The sequence below is a fragment of the Delphinus delphis genome, chromosome 19, assembly GCF_949987515.2.
Source record: "Delphinus delphis chromosome 19, mDelDel1.2, whole genome shotgun sequence".
NCBI lineage: Eukaryota > Metazoa > Chordata > Mammalia > Artiodactyla > Delphinidae > Delphinus > Delphinus delphis.
In genome coordinates this window covers 29,563,013-29,586,152 of record NC_082701.1, presented here as the reverse complement: position 1 = coordinate 29,586,152, position 23,140 = coordinate 29,563,013, and the positions used below count along the sequence as shown (strand labels likewise).

The window sequence follows — 23,140 nt, the reverse complement described above, 5'->3', positions numbered from 1 at the left end:
TTTTTTTAAATTAATCAACTTATTAGAAGTCAAAGATACTTCACTGCAAGATTGTTTCTAATCTTTTCTAGCCCCGTTATCGCTATTTATTTATGCATCTCATATCCATGTAAAATAGTATACACTTTGAAAGCAAAGTCTATATATTTCCAGCATTATATTTCCTGAAATACCTAGTATGGTTCCTATCATAGAGTCAGCAAATACTTATTTGTCGAATTTAAATTTTTATTTTTATTACCATAAGTACTACTGGGGACAAAATCATCTGACTTCTTAAAATTCCTAAATCACAAATAAATGTTTAGTTTAGCCTCTTTGAAACTATATTTATGCATGCACTGATTAAAAAAAATAAAATATGTGGTCTTGGACCAGTTTACCTAACCTCCCTAAGCCTCAGTGTACTGTAGGGCAAATACAAATAATAATTCTTATTTCACAGAACTTGTTGGTGTAAGAATTAAAAAAGGAACATAAATCATCTAGGATAGGACCAGACACATGGTAGTGTTTAATGAGTTTTTGGTAACCAAGGTATAAGGAATTTTCAAGGTTAATCTAGACCAGGTTATTTGATCATGTAAAGAATGTGCTAGTTTTTTGTTAACAGCATTTGTTATTAGTTATTTCCCATAATGAAACCATGATATTCTCACAAGATTCTTTCTTTAATCAGCTTTATTGAGGTATAATTTCTATGCAATAAAATTAATCAATTTTCAGCGTATAGTCTTTGAAGAATGCATACAGTTGTGTAATCACCCCCACAAACAATACATAGAATATTAACATCACTGTCAAAAGTTCCCTTACACCGCCTTTGCAGGAAGTTCCATCCTTCTACCTCCAGACCTGGCAACCACTGAATTATTTTCGGCAAAAGATACTTTTCATTTATTAAGCCAATAATTATGAAGTCTTTCTATTTGGAAGTCCTTTAGCTAGACACTTCATAGAATACAAAGATAAGTAAGACAGTGTGTGTCCTTAAATAGCTTAAAATCTAGTCTAGTTTTATGTAATTTTGAGATTATTTGTCTACAAATAATGTGGGACTGAATTTCTGTATGTATATTATTATGCCTACTAAAAAGGAATAGGAAGAACAAATATTGCAAATGATTCCCTTACTTTTTAGAACACTGAATGAGAACAGGTACCTTCATGAATGCCACTAATTATGATTTCTTTAAAAAGGCACAAATTTGTGATTGCATCATGATCCAGATAATTATTTAAAAGTAAACTGTTTTTAAATTAAGTAACAAATGGACTTCCCTGGTGGTACAGTGGTTAAGAATCCGCCTGCCACGTGTTCGAGCCCTGGTCCGGGAAGGTCTCACAGGCCACAGAGCGACTAAGCCTGTGTGCCACAACTATTGAGCCTGCGCTCTAGAACTTGCGAGCCACAACTACTGAAGTCCGCGTGCCTAGAGCCTGTGTTCCGCAACAAGAGAAGCCCCCGCAGTGAGAAGCCCGTGCACCACAACACAGAGTAGCCCCCGCTCACCGCAACTAGAGAAAGCCTTGTGCAGAGCAACGAAGACTCAACGCAGCCAAAAATAAATAAATACATTTATTTAAAAAAATAAAATTAAATTAAATTAAGTAACAAACATATCAGAAGAAAGTGTAGAAATCGTAAGTGTGCAGCTTGATCTTTCCAGGTTATTTAATGTCAACCTAGACCAACTCTCTGACCAATACAGTAAAAAGGCAACATCCTAAAGCCTTTTGGTTTAGGTAGAATAATTACATCGTTGAAAAAAAGAAAGAGATAAGAGAATAATGTTCTGCAAAGGCTCACAAAGAATTGTGGGATGGCACAATGAATGGAGAAAATGGATGGCACATTAAAATTCATGAGGAAATGCCAGTTAAATTCCATGAATAACAAAGTGATTATTGTGCAGGATCGGGTTTCTCTTTCATCACTACAGAAAGACACAAAATCATTATTGTGATCTGCCATGTGGTTTTCCTTTGTTATTAGTTGCTGGGACTGCCCTATTAAATGTTTCGTGTTACCCAGGGGAACAGTCACAGTGGTGAGGAACGGTGGTCGCAGTGCACGTGGCTTTCTATGGTTCTAATTGTAAGTGCATTTAGACCAGAGGACAGGAACAAATTAAAAAGAAGGGCAGAACGGCTGGGTGGGCATTTTCTTGTGATTACAAAGAACCGAGTCTATCCTTAACCTTACTGCCCCTTGCTTCCCGCTTTACACCTGCCAATTCCAGAACAAGCAAAACTGGTATTTGCATTTGGAGCCTCCTTGGCCAATACAATGGGGACCACAGGTAATTTCAAAAGCGGTAATACATGCAGATTGAGGAGAAGTATTAACATCAGGAGAAAAAACAATCTGGAAAAATAATCCTTTGAAGATGTGTGTAGAGGGGTCAAAATTTTATCCACAATATAGTTTCAATATGCACAGAAAATGCTGTTCTTTATTTTCTTTGATGGACCTAATTTTCCTTGCAAACTTCCATACTGGGAGGAAAAAACCCCCCAAACTTTAAGCTTTTTTTTCTAGTTTAAATAATAGTCACTTTTGAATAATACGTTTTCTTTTGGGTAGGTGCAAAAATCTTTCACATTTCTTTCCCCTTACCCTTGCTTCTCTTCAACATAGTGTCTAGATGTATAGAAGGATTTGTGACCTAGTGGTGGCAAGGAGAGGAGAGGCCTCAGATGTCTGTGCGGTCTCAGGATGCAAGTTTGTCCCTGTGGCAGAACAGCATCTCTGTTGACTAGTGGCCATTGAAGGCCCCTTTGAGATGTAGCGGGTCTCACCTGACCTTTGGGCAGTGTGCTGGTATCATCACTGGATCTGTGTTTTGCCATTTGCTCTATACACTGCATGCAGCCTCTTAGTTGCACTAGACTCATCCTCATTTCTGTGCTCTCTCACCAGGATCCCTTGCAAGTCACACAGGAGCCAGGACCAGTGCTTCAAGCTGATCCATCCACCGACTTCTGTTACTGCTGTACAATCACCGTACTGGCTTTTGCACTGAGTCAAATAGAAGCAGGGCATGAGCCCTTTTATTTTCAGCTTTCTCCTCACTCTGTCTAGCATATGCTCCTTCTCTAGAAGGTTGCCCTGGAGAAAGGCACTCAAGACACAGGGGACTAACTCCTCTTTCCCCTTTCAGGGCCACCATTCACCTTCCACTCCCTCTTTCTCTCTCTGAACAGGCTTTCTCTATATCCTCCTGCTTCACTAGAAGGAGGTGGGCACTGGATGGTTCCACCTTAATGGCAGACAGGAGTGATCCTAATAGGGTAAGTTGTCTTCCCCTGCAAGACAATTGGGAACTGGGGGTTTACAAAATATTTATTTTTCCCAAATATTGTTCCAATTTCCTTTTGAAGGAGCATGGCAAATGCTCCTTAATTATATATGCCATAGTGTTCAAAAATTATGACCACCTAGGAGAGACAAAAGAAATTTGTGATTTCATATTTTAGGCTGCTCATTATTTAGGCCTTTTATGAAAACAGAATTTCAAAAAGACTTTCAAAAAATTTCTATTTGAACCCTGAGATAGGTTACTTTAAAGAAGAGTGCATTCCAGTTCTTATTTGGAGGACTTTAATCCCATTTCTTTTTTGTTTGGCCCTTTCCTCTCTTCTCTGTCTTCTCCAACATCAAAGATTCATATAACTCTCCCAATGACAAAAGACCCACAATTGCCTTGAACCTATGGATGGTCAGAAAAACAAAAACATGGAAGCACCAAAGTTCCCGTAGGAAGTGTATACCTTTTACTTGCTTCTATTTCTTTCCTTCCTTTGAAAACTACTGAACCTTTGTGAGAAGAGTGTTTTGGATGCATCATAATATGTGCAGAAATACAGCATTGGATCTCAAGGATCTTCCACCTTCAACTTCTCTGCAGTAGAGGGTCAAAGAGATAACCAGGAAGACATGTGACATGGTACATTGTCTCTCCTATGAGCTATGTTCACAACTGATGTGGAAAAGACAACTTTGCTGTCTCCTTCAATGTCTTCATAACCAGTAAGATGCTTATAAATATTTAATTATTGATTTGCACAAATAGGCTTATTTATTGAGATATTTCTGAAATGTTTTGAGAGTTTTTAATGTAGCGTTAATATGTCAGATATATAGAAAAGTATAGAAAATAACATGATAAACATTTCTGTACTGAAGAGCAAGTCTTTTTTGTTTGTTTTGTTTTGTTTTTAGGCTGCGCTAAGCAGCATGTGGGATCTTAGTTCCCCCACCAGGGATCGAAATCGTACCCCCTGCAGTGGAAGAGCAGAGTGCTAACCACTGCACCACCAGGGAAGTCTCTTAACAGCAAATCTTAACATGTTGCCATATTTGTTTCAGATTCTTTTAAAAGAAATAAAAATTAAAAATACAGTTGAAGCAACCATCCCATCATCTCGTTCCCTTTCCCACTTACCACAGGCAACCAGTGTCCAGAAGTTAGTATGTATCCCATATTTTTTTGTAATTTTACTACATAGATATGTGTCCATAAGCAATGTTATTATTTTTTGTGTTTAAAATTTTATTTATACCCCAATAAAGATGTTAAAAAAATTTTATTTAAAGGTTATCATGCTGTAAGTACACTTTTGCAACTTTACTAATATAGTAGAGTTTATTTCTACTTTCTTATTTTTTGTTTTCTATTTATCATGCTTTTATTTCTCTTCCTTTTCTATACTTTCCTGCCTTCTATTACGTTACTGAGTTATCTTTTTCCCCACTTTTGTTGGCTTGAACATTACACATTGAAAAATATTAACCTTGATTTATTATGGGAATAAAAAGGATTTTCTCTGGTAAACAGGTGGGGTTTCAGATTTACTTACATAAACATTTATGTGATACATAAAAAGTATCAAAAAACAAACTATGCTATTTTCTTATAGGCTTACACATTTTGAAATCTATCTTTTCTTCACTGTAATTATATATAAGCTTTAAACTTTTTTTTGTTTTATTTATTTTTCCTTGGATTCTTTCTCTTTTGGTGAGAAGTTCATGGTTGTCAAGTATATTTTTTTCACAGTAGTAAAACTAACAAGAACTTAACTTTGCTTATGTTTTACATTTATATAACAATATACACTTCTTTCTTTTTATTCATTCAGTGTTTACCCTTAAATTTATAACATGCACACTCAACCAAGCCTAAGATATCGTCAGCCTCTTTCAAACAATATGAAATCTTAGAAGCTTCAACCCTCCCATCATTCTTTTTATTTTTAAAATTTATTTATTTTATTATTTATTTTTGGCTGCCTTGGGTCTTTGTTGCTGGGTGCAGGCTTTCTCTAGTTGCCGCAAATGAGGGCTACTCTCTGTTGCAGAGCTCGGGCTTCTCATTGCGGTGACTTCTCTTGTGGATCACGGGCTCTAGGCTTGTGGGCTTCAGTAGTTGTGGCATGCTGGCTCAGTAGTTGTGGCTCGTGGCTCTAGAACACAGGCTCAGTAGCTGTGGAGTACGGGCTTAGTTGCTCCACCCCATATGGGATCTTCCTGGACCAGGGTTCAAACCAGTGTCCCCTGAATTGGCAGATGGATTCTTAGCCACTGCACCACCAGGGAAACCCCATTTATGTTATTATAGTAATTTGGTTTCACCTTTTCAAATACCCTCTCAACTTAGAAATGTGTCAATATTGCTTTTTAACACTCAATATTAATTTAGATTTACCAATATTTTTTACTAACTATTATGTCCACAATTAGTACTTTTAGCCAATGTTTTTTCCTGGCTTCATTGTCCTTCATCTTGAAGTATATACTTGAGCATATTTTAAGCAACAATTTATTATTATTAAACGGTTTTAGTATTTGTCTGAAAATAACTTCAGTCTCACTTTGAAATGATACTTTGAGTATAGACTTCTTGATTATTTTCCCTTAACAATGTGGTAATATCTGTCATTCTATTGTCTTTCCTCTATTTTTATTGATGAGAAATCTGCTGATAATGTCTTATTTTTCCCTTGTAGGAAAGGTTTTTTATCTTGTTACTTTTAAGATTTTCTCTCCTTCTGTTGTGTTCTATGTTTCACTTTGTTTAGGTATATATCATTTTTATTTTTTCCTGTTTGTGGCTCAGTGATTATCTACTCAAATATTGCTTCTTTCCTATTTTGCTTATTCTATCACTCTGGAATTCCTTTTCAATATATATTGGGTCTTCTCAATTCTAGTCTCCATATCTCTTAATTTCTTTTTCATATTTTCCATCTCTTCATAGTTATGTGCTGCATTCTGAGTGATTTCCTAAGCTCTGTCTTCTACTTTATGATTTTCTCTTGACTTGTTTAAACTGTCCATGGACTTTTATTTCAATGAATATATTTTTAATTTTTTTTTTTTTGCGGTACGCGGGCCTCTCCCGTTGTGGAGCACAGGCTCCGGACGCACAGGCTCAGCGGCCATGGCTCACGGGCCCAGCCACTCCGCGGCATGTGGAATCTTCCCGGACCGGGGCACAAACCCATGTCCCTTGCATCGGCAGGCGGACTCTCAACCACTGTGCCACCAGGGAAGCCCTATTTTTAATTTTTTAATGTTTAATTTTATTATTTTTATAAACCTTCCTATTTGTTTTTGTAATGTTCTCTTGTTTCATTATTGATCTATTAAAAATCTTTTTAATAATTTAAAACATTTAAAAAGTTTTAATAAAAATAAAGTTAGTGACACATTCAATAAGGAGGCCACAAACAGCTGGCAGAAAGAGCAATGGCCTGAGATTTGGAAAGCTGTACCCTGGACTTTGCACTGCCTCTGTCTAGCTGTATGACCATGGGCAAGTCACTGGAGATATTAAGGTCCCCGTTTCCTCATCTCTAAAAGGGAGGCTAGCACTCTCTACAGTTTAAAAGTCCATAATTCTAGGTAGTGCAGAGATAGATAGTGTCATAGGAAAATACCTCAAAATTCTGGCACTACTAAATGAAATGAAATGAGAGACAGGAAAACCGAGACACAAACTGCTCTTTTTATTGATTGATTGATTCAGTTTTTTCCTTTTTTCATTTATTTAGATTTCACATATAAGGGATAGCAAACAGTATTTGTCATTCTCTGTCTGACTTATCTCATTCAGCCTAATGTCTCAAGGTCCGTCCATGCTTTCAACAACTTTTTAAATTCAAGTATAGCTGATTTACAATGTTGTGTTAATTACTGGTGTACAGCAAAGTGACTCAGTTATAATATATATACATTCTTTTTCATATTCTTTTCCATTACGGTTTATCACAGGATATTGAATATAGTTCCCTGTGCTATACAGTAGGATCTTGTTGTTTATCCAAACTGCTCTTTAAAAATAGGGTGTAATTGGGCTTCCCTGGTGGCGCAGTGGTTGAGAGTCCGCCTGCCAATGCAGGGGACGCGGGTTCATGCCCCGGCCCGGGAGGATCCGCGGAGCGGCTGGGCCCGTGAGCCATGGCCGCTGAGCCTGCGCGTCCGGAGCCTGTGCTCCACAGCGGGAGAGGCCACAGCAGTGAGAGGCCCGTGTACACCACCCCTGCCCCCCCAAAAAAAAACTTTAGAAGAAAACACATGAGAAAATCTTTCTGACCTTGGATTAGGCAAAGATTTCTTAGGTACCACACCAAAAACACAGTCAAAAGAAAAAACACTGATAAATTGGACTTCATCAAAATTAAAAACTTCTCTTTGAGAGACACAATTAAGAAAACTAAAAGGCAAGCCACAGACTAGGTCAAAATGTTTGCAAAGCACGTATCTGATAAAAGACTTGAATCCAGAATCCATAAGGAATTCTCAAAACTTAATAAAAATATAAGTAACCTCTCCCTCCCACACACAAGTGGGCAAAAGATTTGAACAGACATCTCACCAAAGATATGCAGACTACAAATAAATACATAAAATATGTTCAAAATCATTGTCATAGGGATATGCAAATTAAAACCACAATGACATACCACTACTACCTATTATTAGAATGGGTAAAACAAACAAACAGACAAACTGAAAATATCAAGTCCTAGCAAGAATGCAGAGCAACTGGAATTCTCACACATGGTTGGTAGAAGCACAAAAGAGACCAGCCACTTTGGAAAAAGGGTTTGGCAGTTTCTTGTAAACATACATTTATCATTCGACCCAGCAATTCCACTCCTAGGTATTTACTCAAGAGAAATGAAAACATATGGTCACTCAAAAACCTGTATGTGAATGTTTATAGTGACTTTGTACATAATCACCAAGAACTAGAAACAACATAAATGTCCCTGAATTAATGAATTGATAAATTGTGATACATCCATACAGCAGAATACTACTCAGCAATAAAAAGGATTACATTTTTAATACACACTACAACTGTATTCGACTACAGCTGAATCCCAAAGTAATTATGCTGAATGAAAGAAGCTAGATGAGAAAAGAGTACATACTGTATGATTCCATTCATTTTGGAAGAGGCAAAACTAAAGAGACAGAAAACCAATTAGTGGTTGCCAGGGCCTAGAGGTGAAAGAAGTGATTGACTACAGAGGAGCACAAGGTAATTTGTTAGAATAATGTAACTGTTTTATATCTTTATTATAGTGGTGGTTACATATCATATACACTTGTCAAAATTCATAAAATGTATACAACTATACACTAAAAATGATGCTTTTTACTACAATAAAGCTTACCACACCCCCAAAGACTTATACACAGGCTCTATCACAGATTTTAATGGTCATACTTGAAAGTATAAGCTCCTTTCTTTCTCCTACGAGAAAATTGTATCATAAGAAATCAATAAGGACAACAAAAACTAAAAAATTTAAACGTAAAATACTTGCAATACAAAATCTATGTGCTTTGAAATAAGTAATATTAAATATGTATGGTATTTACTTGCTGGTAATTTCAATCTTTTTCACTTTTTGATTTTACAAGTTAAATGTCAATGAAATTTTTTTTTTCTAGAGAAATAGTACTGTTTCATTTTTCCTTCAAATAATGTTGATGCTGACGTTTCTCAAATAAACCCAGCTTGCCACCTTCAGGCAAATGAAAGATTTACAGAGGCCATCACCAGTGACAGAACATCAATTTTGCAGATTTCTCAATCATCCATAATTAATAATGTTTTGGTCACCCTATTAGTGTCTTTGTGAGATTTCCTCAATCCAGAATCTTTCCCTGGCATTTACTGAAATCTTTCCAACTTTCAAAGCTCAGTTCAAATGACATTAACTCCAAAAAGTCTTTCCTCATCACTCTAACTAGTTTTTCCTCCTTTAAATATTTAGCTCCTTGACTGCTTGCAGGTAGTGATAATCTCTTACGCATATTTTTATGCCTCTTTATGGCTATTAAGAAGGGTAAATAATATAGTTGTGCATTCTAATGTTTACTGAGTGAACACATGAATGAATGAATAGGAAGTTAGAGTACCCATTGAGCTTTTATTTGAAAGAGTTCCTATTTTACTGATAGAATAATGGGAATGCCACACATTCATGCACGATTATATGCATATGTGTAAAGCATCAATTTTCATTGATAATGACTAAAAGTGCCTCAATTTTTATTAACCTCTCAATTAAATAATATTATTGATGAATGATTAATGACTGCTTGGTAAGTGGCCTTGTGATACTTACTCAAATCTTAATATCTGGACACCAAAAAAAAATAAAAAAAGAGAGAAGAAAGTAGGATGATGTTGTTTTTTACCTTTGAACTGAAAGGTGGGTACTTCTCTAAGTTCTATGGTATGGCCATCTAAATATTTTCCTCCAAATGCCTAAATTGCTAACATCCTACATGCATGTTAATAGAATATGTAACTAGCATGGGGTCCACTACCTCACTCATAGGAAAATTCCCTATTGTTTCTGTCTAACTCTGGTTAGGGAGTGAGATTCTTCATGCTTCCATTCCTTCCAGAACATACAAGCTCCCCTCTCTCTTTCCAGGCTTACATGTATCCAGGACTGCTAAGTGGCTAACTAGTCACAGCTTTGGTTTTTTATTTATTTTTAAAAGGAGGAATGGTCCACACTTCAGATGGCTTATCTTCTTGAATGCCTGCCGCTAGAACTTTCTAACGAAAGATTCTCTTTCTCTTGCCTACTTTGAGGGCTCCTTATTCCTTCGATCAGTTCTTCCTTTCTCATTACATTCTCCCTTCTCTCTGCCCTCTCTAGGCTCAGTCTTATCTGTCTGAGAGAGGCAATAACCAGTTCTTCAAGCATGCCCAGGTGGCTCTGATCTCGGCATTTAGGTTAGCAGTGTCATTGGATCTTTGTTTCTGCTCTGGTGAGGGCTGGGGCAGAAGAAAAGTCTTTAGTTTACAAGTAAGACAGAAATAAAGGAGGGAAATAGGGAGGAACAATCAGATTCATATTTTGGGATACAAATCTGTCACAAATGCAGGTTCATTATACCTACTTTGACTAAAAGTTTGTTCTCTCTCTTCCAGACCTTCATTCATTCTCAAAATGTGAACTTTTTCTCCCTCATCAGTACCTCTGTGTTTCAAGTCTCCTAAACACACCTTCTAATTATACCCCAATGATACCATTGACCATGAATCATCACACATACACTGTAGCAGCAGCACCTTTTTCTGGCTATTCTCTTCTCTCCTTTCATTTACCTTAGTTGATTCTAACCATACATCTCCAAATGCATTAAATACCTTAAGTACCTTTTCAGTTTGCCCTCTATTTCTCTTCCCACCCATTTACAGTCTGGCTCCTATCTACTTCTCTTTACCAGACAACTATCGTTTTGGTCAAGTTCATGGATTAAAAAAAAAATCCATGAACTTTGACACTATTGCTTACTCTCTTGACTTCCAGTTATGATTAGCTTTCTACATGCTGCCATTTGTCTGGTGTTTTCGACTTTCTGTATTTCATTGTATGAATATCTTTGATCATTTTCCTTTCTATCCCAGTTAAACTATAACAGTGGTTCTATACTCTCCTTTCTTTCTTGAAGAGGATTTAAAATCCTATTCCATTTTGTAAAATCTAATACTGAGCCTCTTTCCTGTCTTCTGGATGCTCTGAAGTAGATTGCTTAGATTCAAGAACATTTTGAAAGACTGCTTATGAAGCAATAGCAGCAGGGTGCAAGTCATACTTTTCACACTTCTTTGAATATCATTTCCTTCAGGTTTTTTTTAAAATTAATTAATTAATTTTTGGCTGTGTTGGGTCTTCGTTGCTGCACGCGGGCTTTCTCTAGTTGCAGTGAGCGGGGGCTACTTTTTGTTGTGGTGAGCCAGTTTCTCATTGTGGTGGCTTCTCTTGTTGCGGAGCATGGGCCCTGGGCACAGGGGCTCAGTTTCTCCGCGGCATGTGGGATCTTCCCGGATCAGGGCTCGAACCGGTGTCCCCTGCATTGGCAGTCAGATTCTTAACCGCTGTGCCACCAGGGAAGTCCTCCTTCAGCTTTTTCTTTTTCTACCCAAAGATAAAAGGAAATAGATGCAATGTTGTTGAGAACACTGACTTTTCTTCTCAGATTAAACCATGTATTTTCTGGTTTCATTCTATATTTGTATCTTGTTTGCCATTGCAATTTGTAAACTTACTGAGCAGGAAATAGTTGTTGTTCTTTCAATTTGGAATAGCCCTAAGCACATGGTTATTAATGGTGACATGTTTTAAACGTCCTTGGTTTTAAAATCAACAATGTTAAACATCATTTGAGTTTTTCACTTTTACTTTTCTTTATTCTTGGCTTGCAGGTTTTATTCTGGATACTCTCACTATGTGGTTCTCATACCAGAATGGAGTCATTCTATAATAGTTGATTTACAAACATTGGAAGAAAATATATTAGCCACCGAGATGTAGATAATTCCATCTCCCATTACAGTACAGTGGTATTAGTGTGACTTTGAAATCTAGTCGTATTACCTCTGTTTTGAGGCAAATATGTGAGCTTTGATTCCCATATATGAAAATTAGTGATAATAACCTACTTGTATGGGTTTTTGTGAAGAATAAGTGAAAAAATTTATATTACACGCTTGACTGCTAAGTGCTTAATAAATGGTAACTGTCATTGGTCTGAAATTATTCTGCTCATTTTCTTAAAAGTGACTACCATGCCCTGTACTCACCAATACCTTGCCTATACTACAAATGTATTTTTGCTTTTTTTGTGGTTTTTCTGAGTTGTGATATTTTGAATTCTAACAGAATGCAGGATGTTGGGGAATTCCTTTAATGGATGAGAGAAATCCGGGATGTTCTATTATCTCATTTATTCCTGTAGCTCCCAGGTTTGGAGATATAAAGTTGTTAGAAAGTTGCTCTCACTCACTTGCATTTTAGGAGACGTTAATCAGTCCCATTTAAAAGGAGTTGGTATACATATATTTTAAATAAGCACAGAAAAATCTTGGGGTCCAATGACATCTTTTGAAGCCTGGTTGGATAGGAGAATAGTGAACTTTAGTTAAAGTGACAACTTGAGCTGTCTTTTTTGGCAGTAAGTGTTGGTTAATTCTAACAGCAGGAATGATTGAGAAGTCCAAGAAACAATCTTCTCGCATGGATTTTGTTACGATTGACACTACTTACAAAATTGTAAGGTTCTATAACAGAAAGACCTGCTTCCCAAAGTACCTTTTCTGAAAATTCACCCCACCCCGAATGTTGCATATCTGTTTAATTTTTCAGTTCTTGTGGTTTCCAAGGAATCCACAACCATTAAAAATGAGCTTAACTCCTCTGGAGGTCAATCATTCATTCATCCATCAGCGAATTCAAAAAATATTGACGGCCCAGTTTGAATCACTTTGCTGTGCTCCATGTACCATGATTTTCTAAAGTTGTCGCCCTTGCGTCTAGTTGGGGGAAAGGGGAAGAAAATAAACATGGAAATAAATTAAAATACAGGGTCCTATGAAGGAACTGGACAGCGTGGGGGACCTAAGTTTTGGACACTACAGAAATAGAAGTTCAGCTCTGAAACTCATGAGCTGTGTGCCTTGAACAGGTCATTTCAGGATGAGCAAGGTGAGAATGTCGTGGAACGCCGAACTCTAGGATGGTTCCAGCTCCTGGCAAAGGGTCACATCACGGTAGGTGTGTGAAGGTAGGATAGGCTTGCAGTGACCACTGAGAAAAAAAAGGTGTCGCCTGGCCCTTCTGCGCACAAGAGGGGAAACAGGAGGGGTCCCTTCGGGACTTCTGGGCTGGCTTCGTCGGCGGAGCCGCAGCGCACGTCGGCGTTCGGCGGGAAACACTCGAGCGTGGGCCCTCTGCTCGCGGCCGGGTCTCAACGGTTGGGCACCTCTCCGGCTGCCTCGCGCCACGTCATCGAACAGCTCCTCCTCCCCTCGCTCGAGTCGCACGCGCGGAAGTAAACACCTTGACGTCATCAGGGCGCGTCTTCGCCTTTCCCCTCCCATCTTCCCAGAACGGTGGACGTGCTCACCTCCGCTCTGGGCCAGGTCTATGTCCCGGTTTCCCGCCGTCGCGGGCAGGGCGCCAAGGCGGCAGGAGGAAGGTGAGCGATCAAGAGACCTCCAAGAAGAGCGGCCTTCGGCAGTTCCCATCGCGGATAGAGGTGCGGTCCGCGGGACACTACGGAGGCCAGCGGGAGTTATGGCATGGGGGTTCTGGGGGCGGATAAAAGTCCGCCTTAGGCAGGCAGAGAAGAGTAGGGGGGGAGGCCGCAGCGTTCTTGTCGCTCTCCAAGCCGGAGGGGAACTTTGCATCCAGTGAGGACTTTGGTCTAGAGGGGGGCGGTCCCAGACCCAAGTTGGGTGAAAACCCTGCTGGGGGACAAAAAAGTGAACCCCAACGCCGAAACGCGTTCTTCTCTTAAATGGGCTCATAAAGCCTTTGTTCTCTACCCATCCATTCCCGCCTCCCCCCCTCCGCCCCTTCGTCGGGCCGCCAGCCTGCCTTTGGGTACGGTATGAGGGAGCCAGTTTCCAGGAGCCAGTTTCCATGGTTACCCACCACTTGGCCTTCTGGGATATCAGTCACTCTGAACAGGGACCTAACTTGAACCGTGAATCAGAAGCAAACACAGGTGGCTTTTAATTCAGCTGAGAGTTTTTCTGCTGTGTTCCAGGTTTTGGTCTATTGTTTAATAAAATTGGGTTTTGTGCTTCTGTATAGGTATGCTTGCAAATACATTGCCTTGTGCTAGGCTTAACTTTGTTAGCTACTTTGAGTCATGCATTAGCAAATACTCAAGTTGATTTCACTAAAAAGTTGCTCTGGGTTTATAAACCCTCGCTTGCAAATTGGATGTAGGTGATTTAACTGAAGAGTCATGGGTTGATTATTTCCAGCCCTGGAATTCTATTGTCATTCCCTTTTCAGTTTTGGGAGATTGAATGAGAGATATCTTTACAGGCCTTTGAATTGCACAATTTTCCCCCCTGTCATTACAGAAGAGAAAGGATGCACATCACAGGAGGGAGGAACTACTCCAACTTTTCCTATTCAAAAACAAAGAAAAAAGCTTATTCAAGCTGTGAGGGACAATTCATTCCTTATTGTTACTGGAAATACAGGAAGTGGTAAAACAACTCAACTCCCAAAATATCTATATGAAGCAGGTAAGTTTATTCTGGGAAAATATTGGGAGTACTTTAAAAATATCCTCTTAAAAGCTAATAGGACTTCTGTATTACACAAATGCCCATCATTTGTTTTACAGTCCCAGTTCTTGTCTTGGCACACTGTCCCTACATCTTCCTTGCTTTTTTACGGTCTTATTTCAGATTAGTTGAAATGGCATTTTCAGTTATCATAATAATTCCAAATAGAATTATAGGTAGATGTTGATTCTGTGCTATAGAATAAGGTTGTCTTGCAGTAGACTGTTGACCACTGGTACTGAAATAATTTTCCGAGGGAAGGGATATATTGATATCTGCTGCTGACATTAGTATTTCTTGGTTCTATCTCCAGAGTGTTATCAGGTAACTGTTTATTCCTTGACTCTCCTAACACCAAGCCAGCTAACAAATTATCCTTACAGTGTCTTTCCCTTCAATACGGTAAAACTTTCTATCATAAGGTTGGTATAGAGCAAAATTATGTTGGATATTATAAAAATTTCGTAGTGTATATTAACTTACTCTAATGCATCAAATCTAAGATGCCGTCTATTAAGACACACCCCTATTTTACATACTATTAATGAAAAAAAAATGCCATCAGTTATAAGATGCATCTCCCTTTCAAAGATATTAAAATAGTAAAATATGCCTGTAGAATCTATGAAAAGTGGTATATTTAAACTTCTGTGGTAAAGTTAAATCCATTTTAGGAAGTGTGTGGAATTTTATGGATTCCTAGGGGTTAAAAATTCTTGGCTTACTCTTTAGAGTAAATCTTTAGACTGAAATTGAAAAAAATTAATTAAAATATATACATTTAGAACAGCTATTAATATGTAGTCTTATTTTTAATTAATACTTAAATTTCCATGGTGCACATGTAATACAGTGTGTTGTTAATTGGCAGAGTTTTCTTTTAGAAACACTTGAACAGTTTGTATTGATTGACCAGAAACAATTTAGCTCTAATGGGAAGCAATTGTTAACATTTTTGTGTGTTTTTACTTCTGGTTTTGATAGGGTTTTCACAACATGGTATGATTGGTGTGACTCAGCCACGAAAAGTAGCTGCCATATCTGTTGCTCAGAGGGTTGCTGAAGAAATGAAATGCACTTTGGGATCCAAAGTAGGATACCAAGTTCGTTTTGACGATTGCAGCTCTAAGGTACGAAAGTTTTGCTTGTATTTAATTAAGTACTGTAAATTTATAGAAAGAGTGAGAAAGTGATGAAAGATTTTGACTTCAAAATTCCATTTATATTTTAAAGAAACAAAGCCTCAGATTAGAATTAATTTGTGTTGCCCATTGTTAATGCTCTAGTCCTGGGGTGTCTAATTCATCCCATTTTCTCCCTTCTCAATTAGTTTATGTGACAGTTACGTTGATTTTTCACAGGACTGTCATATATTTTAGCTGTAAGGATCCTTGGCATGTAAATTACATTTGTATTCTTTAAAAATATTTTTTATTGCAGTAAAATGCACATAAAATAAAAGTTACCATTTGTATTACTTTTAAACCATTTTTAGGTGCAACAATTCAGTAGCATTAAGTTCATTCATAGTGTTGTGTAACCACTACTGCTATCTATTTTCAGAATGTTTTCACCATCCCAAACAAAAACTCTGTATCTACTAAACAGTAGCTCCACATTCACATCTCCCCGCCCCTAGTCCCTGGTAACTTCTATTCTGCTTTATGTCTGTATACATTTCCATATTCTAAGTACCCTGTACAAGTGGAATCGTACAATATTTTGTCCTTTGTGTCTGGCTTATTTCATTTAGCTGAAGTTTTCAAGGTTCATCCATATTGTACAGTTATAGTCTTGAAGTCAGTGGAAAACTGACAGCTTAATGAACAAAGTCATTGATCAAGTATTTATTGAGCATCTTCTGTATTCATGGCAATAGTTCATAGTTACAATTTATATTCCTTCAGGATTTCTTAATCCTGTACCAGATACAAAACAATCTCTGATTTGCCTATGGTCCCTGATAGGAATGGCCATCAACAGTGGCAAAGAATGACTCCCCCAAATACTGTCTTTGCCTTCCTAGTGGTCACTGCTGGGGATTTTTCTTTCTTTTTTTCTTCCTTTGTTTTATGGATATCATTGCTGTTAACTCCTCCTCTGGACCTTACTCTCAGCGTGGTTTTTTTTGTTGTTGTTGTTTTGTTTTTTTTTTGGCGGTACGCAGGCCTCTCACTGTTGTGGCCTCTCCCGTTGCGGAGCACAGGCTCTGGACGCACAGGCTCAGCAGCCATGGCTCACGGGCCCAGCCGCTCCGCGGCATGTGGGATCTTCCCAGATCGGGGCACGAACCCGTGTCCACTGCATCGGCAGGCGGACTCTCAACCACTGCACCACCAGGGAAGCCCTCTCACCTTGTTTTAATTCTAGTCGACTGACCCTATTTTTGTAACAGGAAAGTGGTCAAGGAAGAAGAGAGTGAGAGAAATGGTGCACCTACCTTTTCTCTTGAGTCTTCTAAAATAGCAGCTGAGACAGGGAGATGAATTCCATTTCATTATTGTTTTCCCACAACTTGCTCATCTGAAATCATTACATTATCTTAACCACTTTCCACTGACTTCATTGTATTTCCTTATTGGTCACTTTTGTTTGCTTTATTCCAGAATATTCACCTTAGTTCCTTATCCCTGTCTCTGTATAGATCACAAGTTTCGTAATTTACCATCCATGTTAGTAGACATGTTATTAGACTTTTTTATGTACTCTTATTTCATCAGATTAGTTTGATCACTTAATATCTGTACATCTGAGGGGGAAAATTTAGTTTGCAAAGCAGGGATGAATTTCTGTGATTTTATTTTTATGTATATGTTAGTGTACTCTGCTGTTTGAACATTAGGAAACAGCAATCAAGTACATGACTGATGGATGTTTACTGAAACATATTCTGGGAGATCCAAATCTTACCAAGTTCAGTGTCATTATATTGGATGAAGCCCATGAGAGAACTCTAACTACAGTGAGTATTTTACTGTATCGGTTATTTATTAGACAGTTTACTTCTTTTGGGTAGCTTTGTACTGTATAGTGAATTACCTTCTCTTACTTACATTTTAATCTATTCAAATGGGAATCCTTTGGTTAGGAGAGCAAAATATTTAAAATAAATTGGTTGTTATGTACACTTGTGACTTATTAGAAATTTACTTTTCTTTCAGGACATCTTATTTGGTTTATTGAAGAAGCTGTTTCAGGAGAAGTCTCCTAATAGGAAAGAGCATTTAAAGGTGGTAGTGATGTCAGCAACTATGGAATTAGCCAAGCTCTCTGCATTCTTTGGAAATTGTCCAATATTTGATATACCTGGAAGGCTTTATCCGGTCAGAGAAAAATTCTGCAATTTGATTGGTCCACGAGATAGAGAAAATACTGCATATATTCAAGCGGTATTACTTGGCATCCTTTTTATGTCTTTTCTATATCTATGATTCTAGTTGATTGAGTAGTTTGATAATTTATTTGTCTCTATTATTTTAATGGCAGCCCTCATAGGTCCTAGGACTTTTTTTAAAAAAGATTTATTATTTATTTATTTACTTATTTTTGGCTGTGTCGGGTCTTAGTTGCAGCACGCAAGATCTTCATTGAGGCACGCAGGATCTTTTGTTGTGGCGTGTGGGCTCTTCTTTGTGGTGCACGGGCTTCTCTCTAGTTGTGGTTTGCACGCAGGCTCCAGGGCACGTGGGCTCTGTAGTTTGCAGCACGCAGGCTCTAGTTGAGGCATGCAAGCTCAGTAGTTGTGAGCTACTAACTAAGATCCCACATGCCGCGGGGCTTAGTTGCCCCGCGGCATGTGGGATCTTAGTTGCCTGACCAGGGATTGAACCCACATCCCCTGCATTGGAAGGTGGATTCATTACCACTGGACCACCAGGGAAGTCCCAGGTCCTAGGACTTTCGAGAATCAAGTTTAATTTTTCTGTGGAACTAGGGGAGGTGGTGGTGGTGGGGGGACTGTATTTCCACTAGCATATTATGCTTGTGTTTCTTGCTTTAGATTGTGAAAGTGACCATGGATATCCATTTGAATGAAATGGCTGGAGACATCTTGGTTTTTCTGACTGGTGAGCATTCAGTACCAGGTTTTAAAAGTTTACTATTTGTACAAGGGAGCGGGGCACCATGATTGTTACCTTTGTTGGAAAATCTAGGCTCTACTCATGTTATCCTAGCCTTTTATGATTTTCTGAGTAGTTTTAGATATTATATCTATTACAAGATATATAAGGTAATTCTACACTGCCCTAAAAACCATGAGTCTCATTAGTAAACATAGGTAAAATACACTGACTTTTAGTAGAAAGATATTAAACGGTAAAATATTAATATTTTTATTACTCTATCTTATATAGAGCTGTTAACCACACTAAACAGTCCTGGATCTGAATGATTAATTTCATTATTTCAAAAGACATACTACTAGCTCCTTTCTTCTTTGAGTGGTGGGATGGTACTGTGTGGTAGCAGTACATAAGGTGTAGAATCCATGTCTCGTAGACAAGCCTTTTTTGGAGGTCAAAAATAGAAATAGTTAAATCTCAGACTAGTGTGATTTTTCAAGTAGCAGCATCCTACTAACAGATATGAGTAATTTCATGGCTCACCTCCTACACTGCCTTGTACCCCTGTCAGAAGTGAGACATTGTAACAATCTCTTAGCCTTTTTGAGGTACTTAATTAAGCATTTTGAAATACACCTAAATGTAGTATCTCCTGGACTAGCCTCCCCTATGGTAATGATTAACTTTATTGAGTCTTCCTCAAATATACCATATTAGCAAGATGAAAGGCTTTATGACTATAAACATTTTTATTCCTTTAGAGATTTAAATTCCTTGGAAACTTTCTTCTATTTTTAATTTTATTATTGTTGAGATTGAGTACAATTTATGTGTTCATCTACCTTAGATCAAATGAGAGATTTAAAATAACTATTATGTAAAACCAATATTAATCTAGAAGGGTTTTTTTTTATTCTTAAATTGATTTTGCTGTTCAGTTGCTGACATTATTTTCTCCCCTCATTTCAGGTCAGTTTGAAATCGAAAAAAGTTGTGAGTTACTTTTTCAGATGGCAGAGTCTGTTGATTATGATTATGATGTCCAAGATACCACTCTAGATGGCTTGCTAATATTGCCGTGTTATGGATCTATGACAACAGGTAATTCCTCACTAGAACAGAAAATTTGATTTTTAAAACTTTTCATTGAATAATAACATGTATACAGAACAGTGTTCAGATCTTAGGTGTTTAGGTCAGTGAATTTCACAAAGTGAACTCACCTTTGTAACCAACACCCAGATCAAGAAACAGAGCATTAGGAGAACCAATCAGCATCCCTTTGAGAGAAGTGTTTTTTTTTTCTTGAAATCTTTTCACATTCACTTTTTCAAGACCTTGGACATCTATCCCCCTTACTATTGTTAAGAGTGGCCTATGTCTTATCCCAGCAGAACAAAAATATTGTTGGTAATTTTTTGAAATTAAGGCTATAATTCCTTGATAGTAGTACCATAAGTCAAATCTGATTTGCCACTGCCACGGAATTTCTAGAAATTTTGTATATCCTTATATATCTGAAACAAACCAGTGGATTGTTTTCTTTTTATGTAGCTACACACATTAGTCTACTTTTCAAGTGCGATGTTCTTTTTTAAGTTCAAAGAGCAAATGCAAACTCTTATTCTATTTGTTCATAATATTGTTGAATGAGGTTTAGAATTTGTTTTATAAAACTATTTTATTATGGAATTTGACTTGTAAAAGCAAAGGGAAGTTAACCTGCAGCCTCCTATTTGAAGTTTGATTGGGATTAGCATTTAATGTAACGCAAAAAGCATTTAAATGTTTTTATATTTTACGTGTAGTTTTGTTTTTGTTGAGTAGGTGGTTCTTATCCTTATATTAACGAAAAATGTTCAGGAATATATGTGTTGGTAAATAACCATAGACCATGTGCTATTTTGGAAATCTTTTTTGTGATGATATTGGGCCCTTGCTCTCAACATTGAGATCTATTTTAGATTTTTACAACTTAAAGGGAATTTGTAGGGTCATTATTAGATATTTAATGTTCTCATTGTTTTTTTTGAGATTTTATCTACTAACTTTTATAATTTACTTTATAACTGATAAGATAATTCAAAACCTGTTGCAGTTGCTTTGTTGTTAACTATTAACAATATATATATTTTTTCTTTTTCTATATAAAGTAAATAATTTCATTCTTTCCATTTTACTGCCATATTGAAAATAATGTTCTCTATCTGCCATTGCTTCTTGATTATCTTCCTGAAATTCAGTTTTTGTACTATTAAAGGTTGCTAGTGACCTCCTGTTCCTCAAATACCATGGCTTTTTTCTATTTGTATTTTGATTTTGTGTTAATATAAGTCTCCTTAAATGCTGTTGTTTAGGATAATTATTTGGTTCTCCTGACCACTATTTCTATAAGGCTGCTGTCTTCCCACGCTCCCTGGCCTTTGTTCCCTTCTGAATGTGACTGTTCCCTAAGGTTTCATCCTTAGCTTGCTGTTTTCTTAGAATTCTCTGTTTTGGAGAGGTTGGCTCCTAGGATTCATCTGTCACTTTGTGATGACTCCTGAAAGCTGTCTCTAGTTCAGTCTCCTGCACTCTAGACCTGGTGGGTCTCACAGGGCTTTCTGATCTGTGCATCCTAGATCATACAATCCAAACAAGTGGCAACTCCTACAGGTTTTCTTTTACCTTTATCTTGTCCAGATCACTCATTTTTCTTTTTTTTTTTCTCATTGTCATCATTAGAATTGGGATCCTCAGTTTGCTTTCCTGAGCTGTTAACATATCCTGCTAACTTGTTTTCCCTGATTTAATCTACCATCCTACCTGCCATGATAAACATAATCTTCCAAAAGCACAGCTCTGATTGTGTCAGTCTCCTGTTGGGTACCTTCATCCATTTCCTATTGCCAACTGAATTATAATGCGAACTTAATAACTTGGTATTCATTATCCTTCCAGTATGACTTCTACCAGCTTTCAGCCCTAATTCCCAGTGTATGTGATTTTCTTTGTTGGTGTATATGCGTAAATGGTAAAGATGTGGGATTGGGTGTGAGTAGAGCCATTATTAAAGGGTTTTGTTTGTTCATTTTAGTTTCCCTTCCGGTTCCAAGGACACTGTAAGGGTGAGCTACTGGTGATCCATTAAGATCATAACAATATTTATTGTAGCAGTTTATAACAGTGCAAAGAGGCATTCAGATGGAGCTGATGAGGTACTAAGTAATGGGTGAGGTGGAGTTGGATGAAGTAGGGAGAGGGTGGCAGGTTCCTGGGATCTAAGGCTTTCTTTCTAAGCCTGGTAAATACAATATAGCACTTATTTTCTTTATTATTGCTACTTTGGGTTGTGGGGAGAGACACATAACATTATCATGTTATTTCCTTTATTTCCTGTTAGCTTCAGGAACAGAAAACTTGCACTGGGGAGTGAGGAGTGGGAAGAAGAGTTTCCTGCTTATAGCCTGGAGTGAGGGGGTACAAATGGACCTAGGTTTAGTGAATAAGTAAAAATTATGAGGTGGATATTTTATATTTGCTCTTATTTCTGGGCTAGCCATGAGGGTGGCTGACTGTTTCAAAGGGACATCTTAAAATACCTCCCTACTTGACATAAAAAATTCTCATCTGTCAAATGTGAAGAGGTGCTGTGGTATCCCTTGTACTACCAGGGTCATGTGACCCTGCTCCCTGGGCTGAACTCCCCCAAGCCCCAGCCTTTGCAATGTTCACTCAAACTCAAAATGTAAGAGAGATTTTTGATTCCTTTTCTTCCCACAACATTTTTGTGACTCTGTGTTTGCTCTTTCCTGAACTTGTACTCCTCCTTTCCCTTTTATTCTCCCCTTTCACTGGTTGAAATATGCTATTTTGTTTCACAAGTGCAACCAACTCCATAAGAACCTTTCCTGATTTCCCTCCTCACAGCTGGTTTTTCTCTCTTCTTCATTTGAACCTCATTGTGCTTTACTGTATCTCTTGTGGCACTTAACACATTTATCTTGTGTTACGATTTTCTCATCCCTTCTATGAGATTGTGAACTTCCTGAGGTCAAGTACTAAACACTGAAAAAGTCCTGACTAAGTATTTGTTAAATTGAGTTCCAGATTTTTTACTTTCTGCTGGATATTCTATTAATGTCTTACACCAAACACTATGTCTGAACCTTTTTCTTGTTTCTCTCAAACCTTTTCCCTCTTCTGACTTCCCCCTTTTTGTTTAGGTCTTACACTCCTTCAGGTTGGTCATGCATTTAGGGAAAGCTGAACCCTCACAAAAATTTATGAACTGAAATATACCTGTTACTTCATAAGTGACAGTTATTTGCATGGAATTAGACACTTTTAGCACTGACGTAATTATCTAATTCAGTGCTTCTTAGCCTTTTGTGGAGGGTGGGGATCTCAGATTTTTATTTTTAAGTAATGAAAGCCTGGCTGTTTTTCTAGAAAAATGCACATATA

The 23,140-nt window shown here is 37.6% G+C and overlaps 1 protein-coding gene across 1 annotated transcript in view; it reads left to right on the top strand.

Annotated features, from left to right (window-relative positions):
- The first annotated feature begins 13,427 nt into the window (after window positions 1-13,427).
- DHX40 (DEAH-box helicase 40) overlaps window positions 13,428-23,140 on the top strand; it is a 53,015-nt gene continuing 43,302 nt past the window's right edge. Inside the window, exons 1-7 of the mRNA XM_059997848.1 lie at window positions 13,428-13,582; window positions 14,421-14,588; window positions 15,615-15,760; window positions 17,473-17,592; window positions 17,792-18,019; window positions 18,631-18,697; window positions 19,664-19,795. Of these exons, the coding sequence (XP_059853831.1) occupies window positions 13,471-13,582; window positions 14,421-14,588; window positions 15,615-15,760; window positions 17,473-17,592; window positions 17,792-18,019; window positions 18,631-18,697; window positions 19,664-19,795 (973 nt within the window). The 5' untranslated portion in view covers window positions 13,428-13,470. The remainder of the gene's footprint in view (window positions 13,583-14,420; window positions 14,589-15,614; window positions 15,761-17,472; window positions 17,593-17,791; window positions 18,020-18,630; window positions 18,698-19,663; window positions 19,796-23,140) is intronic.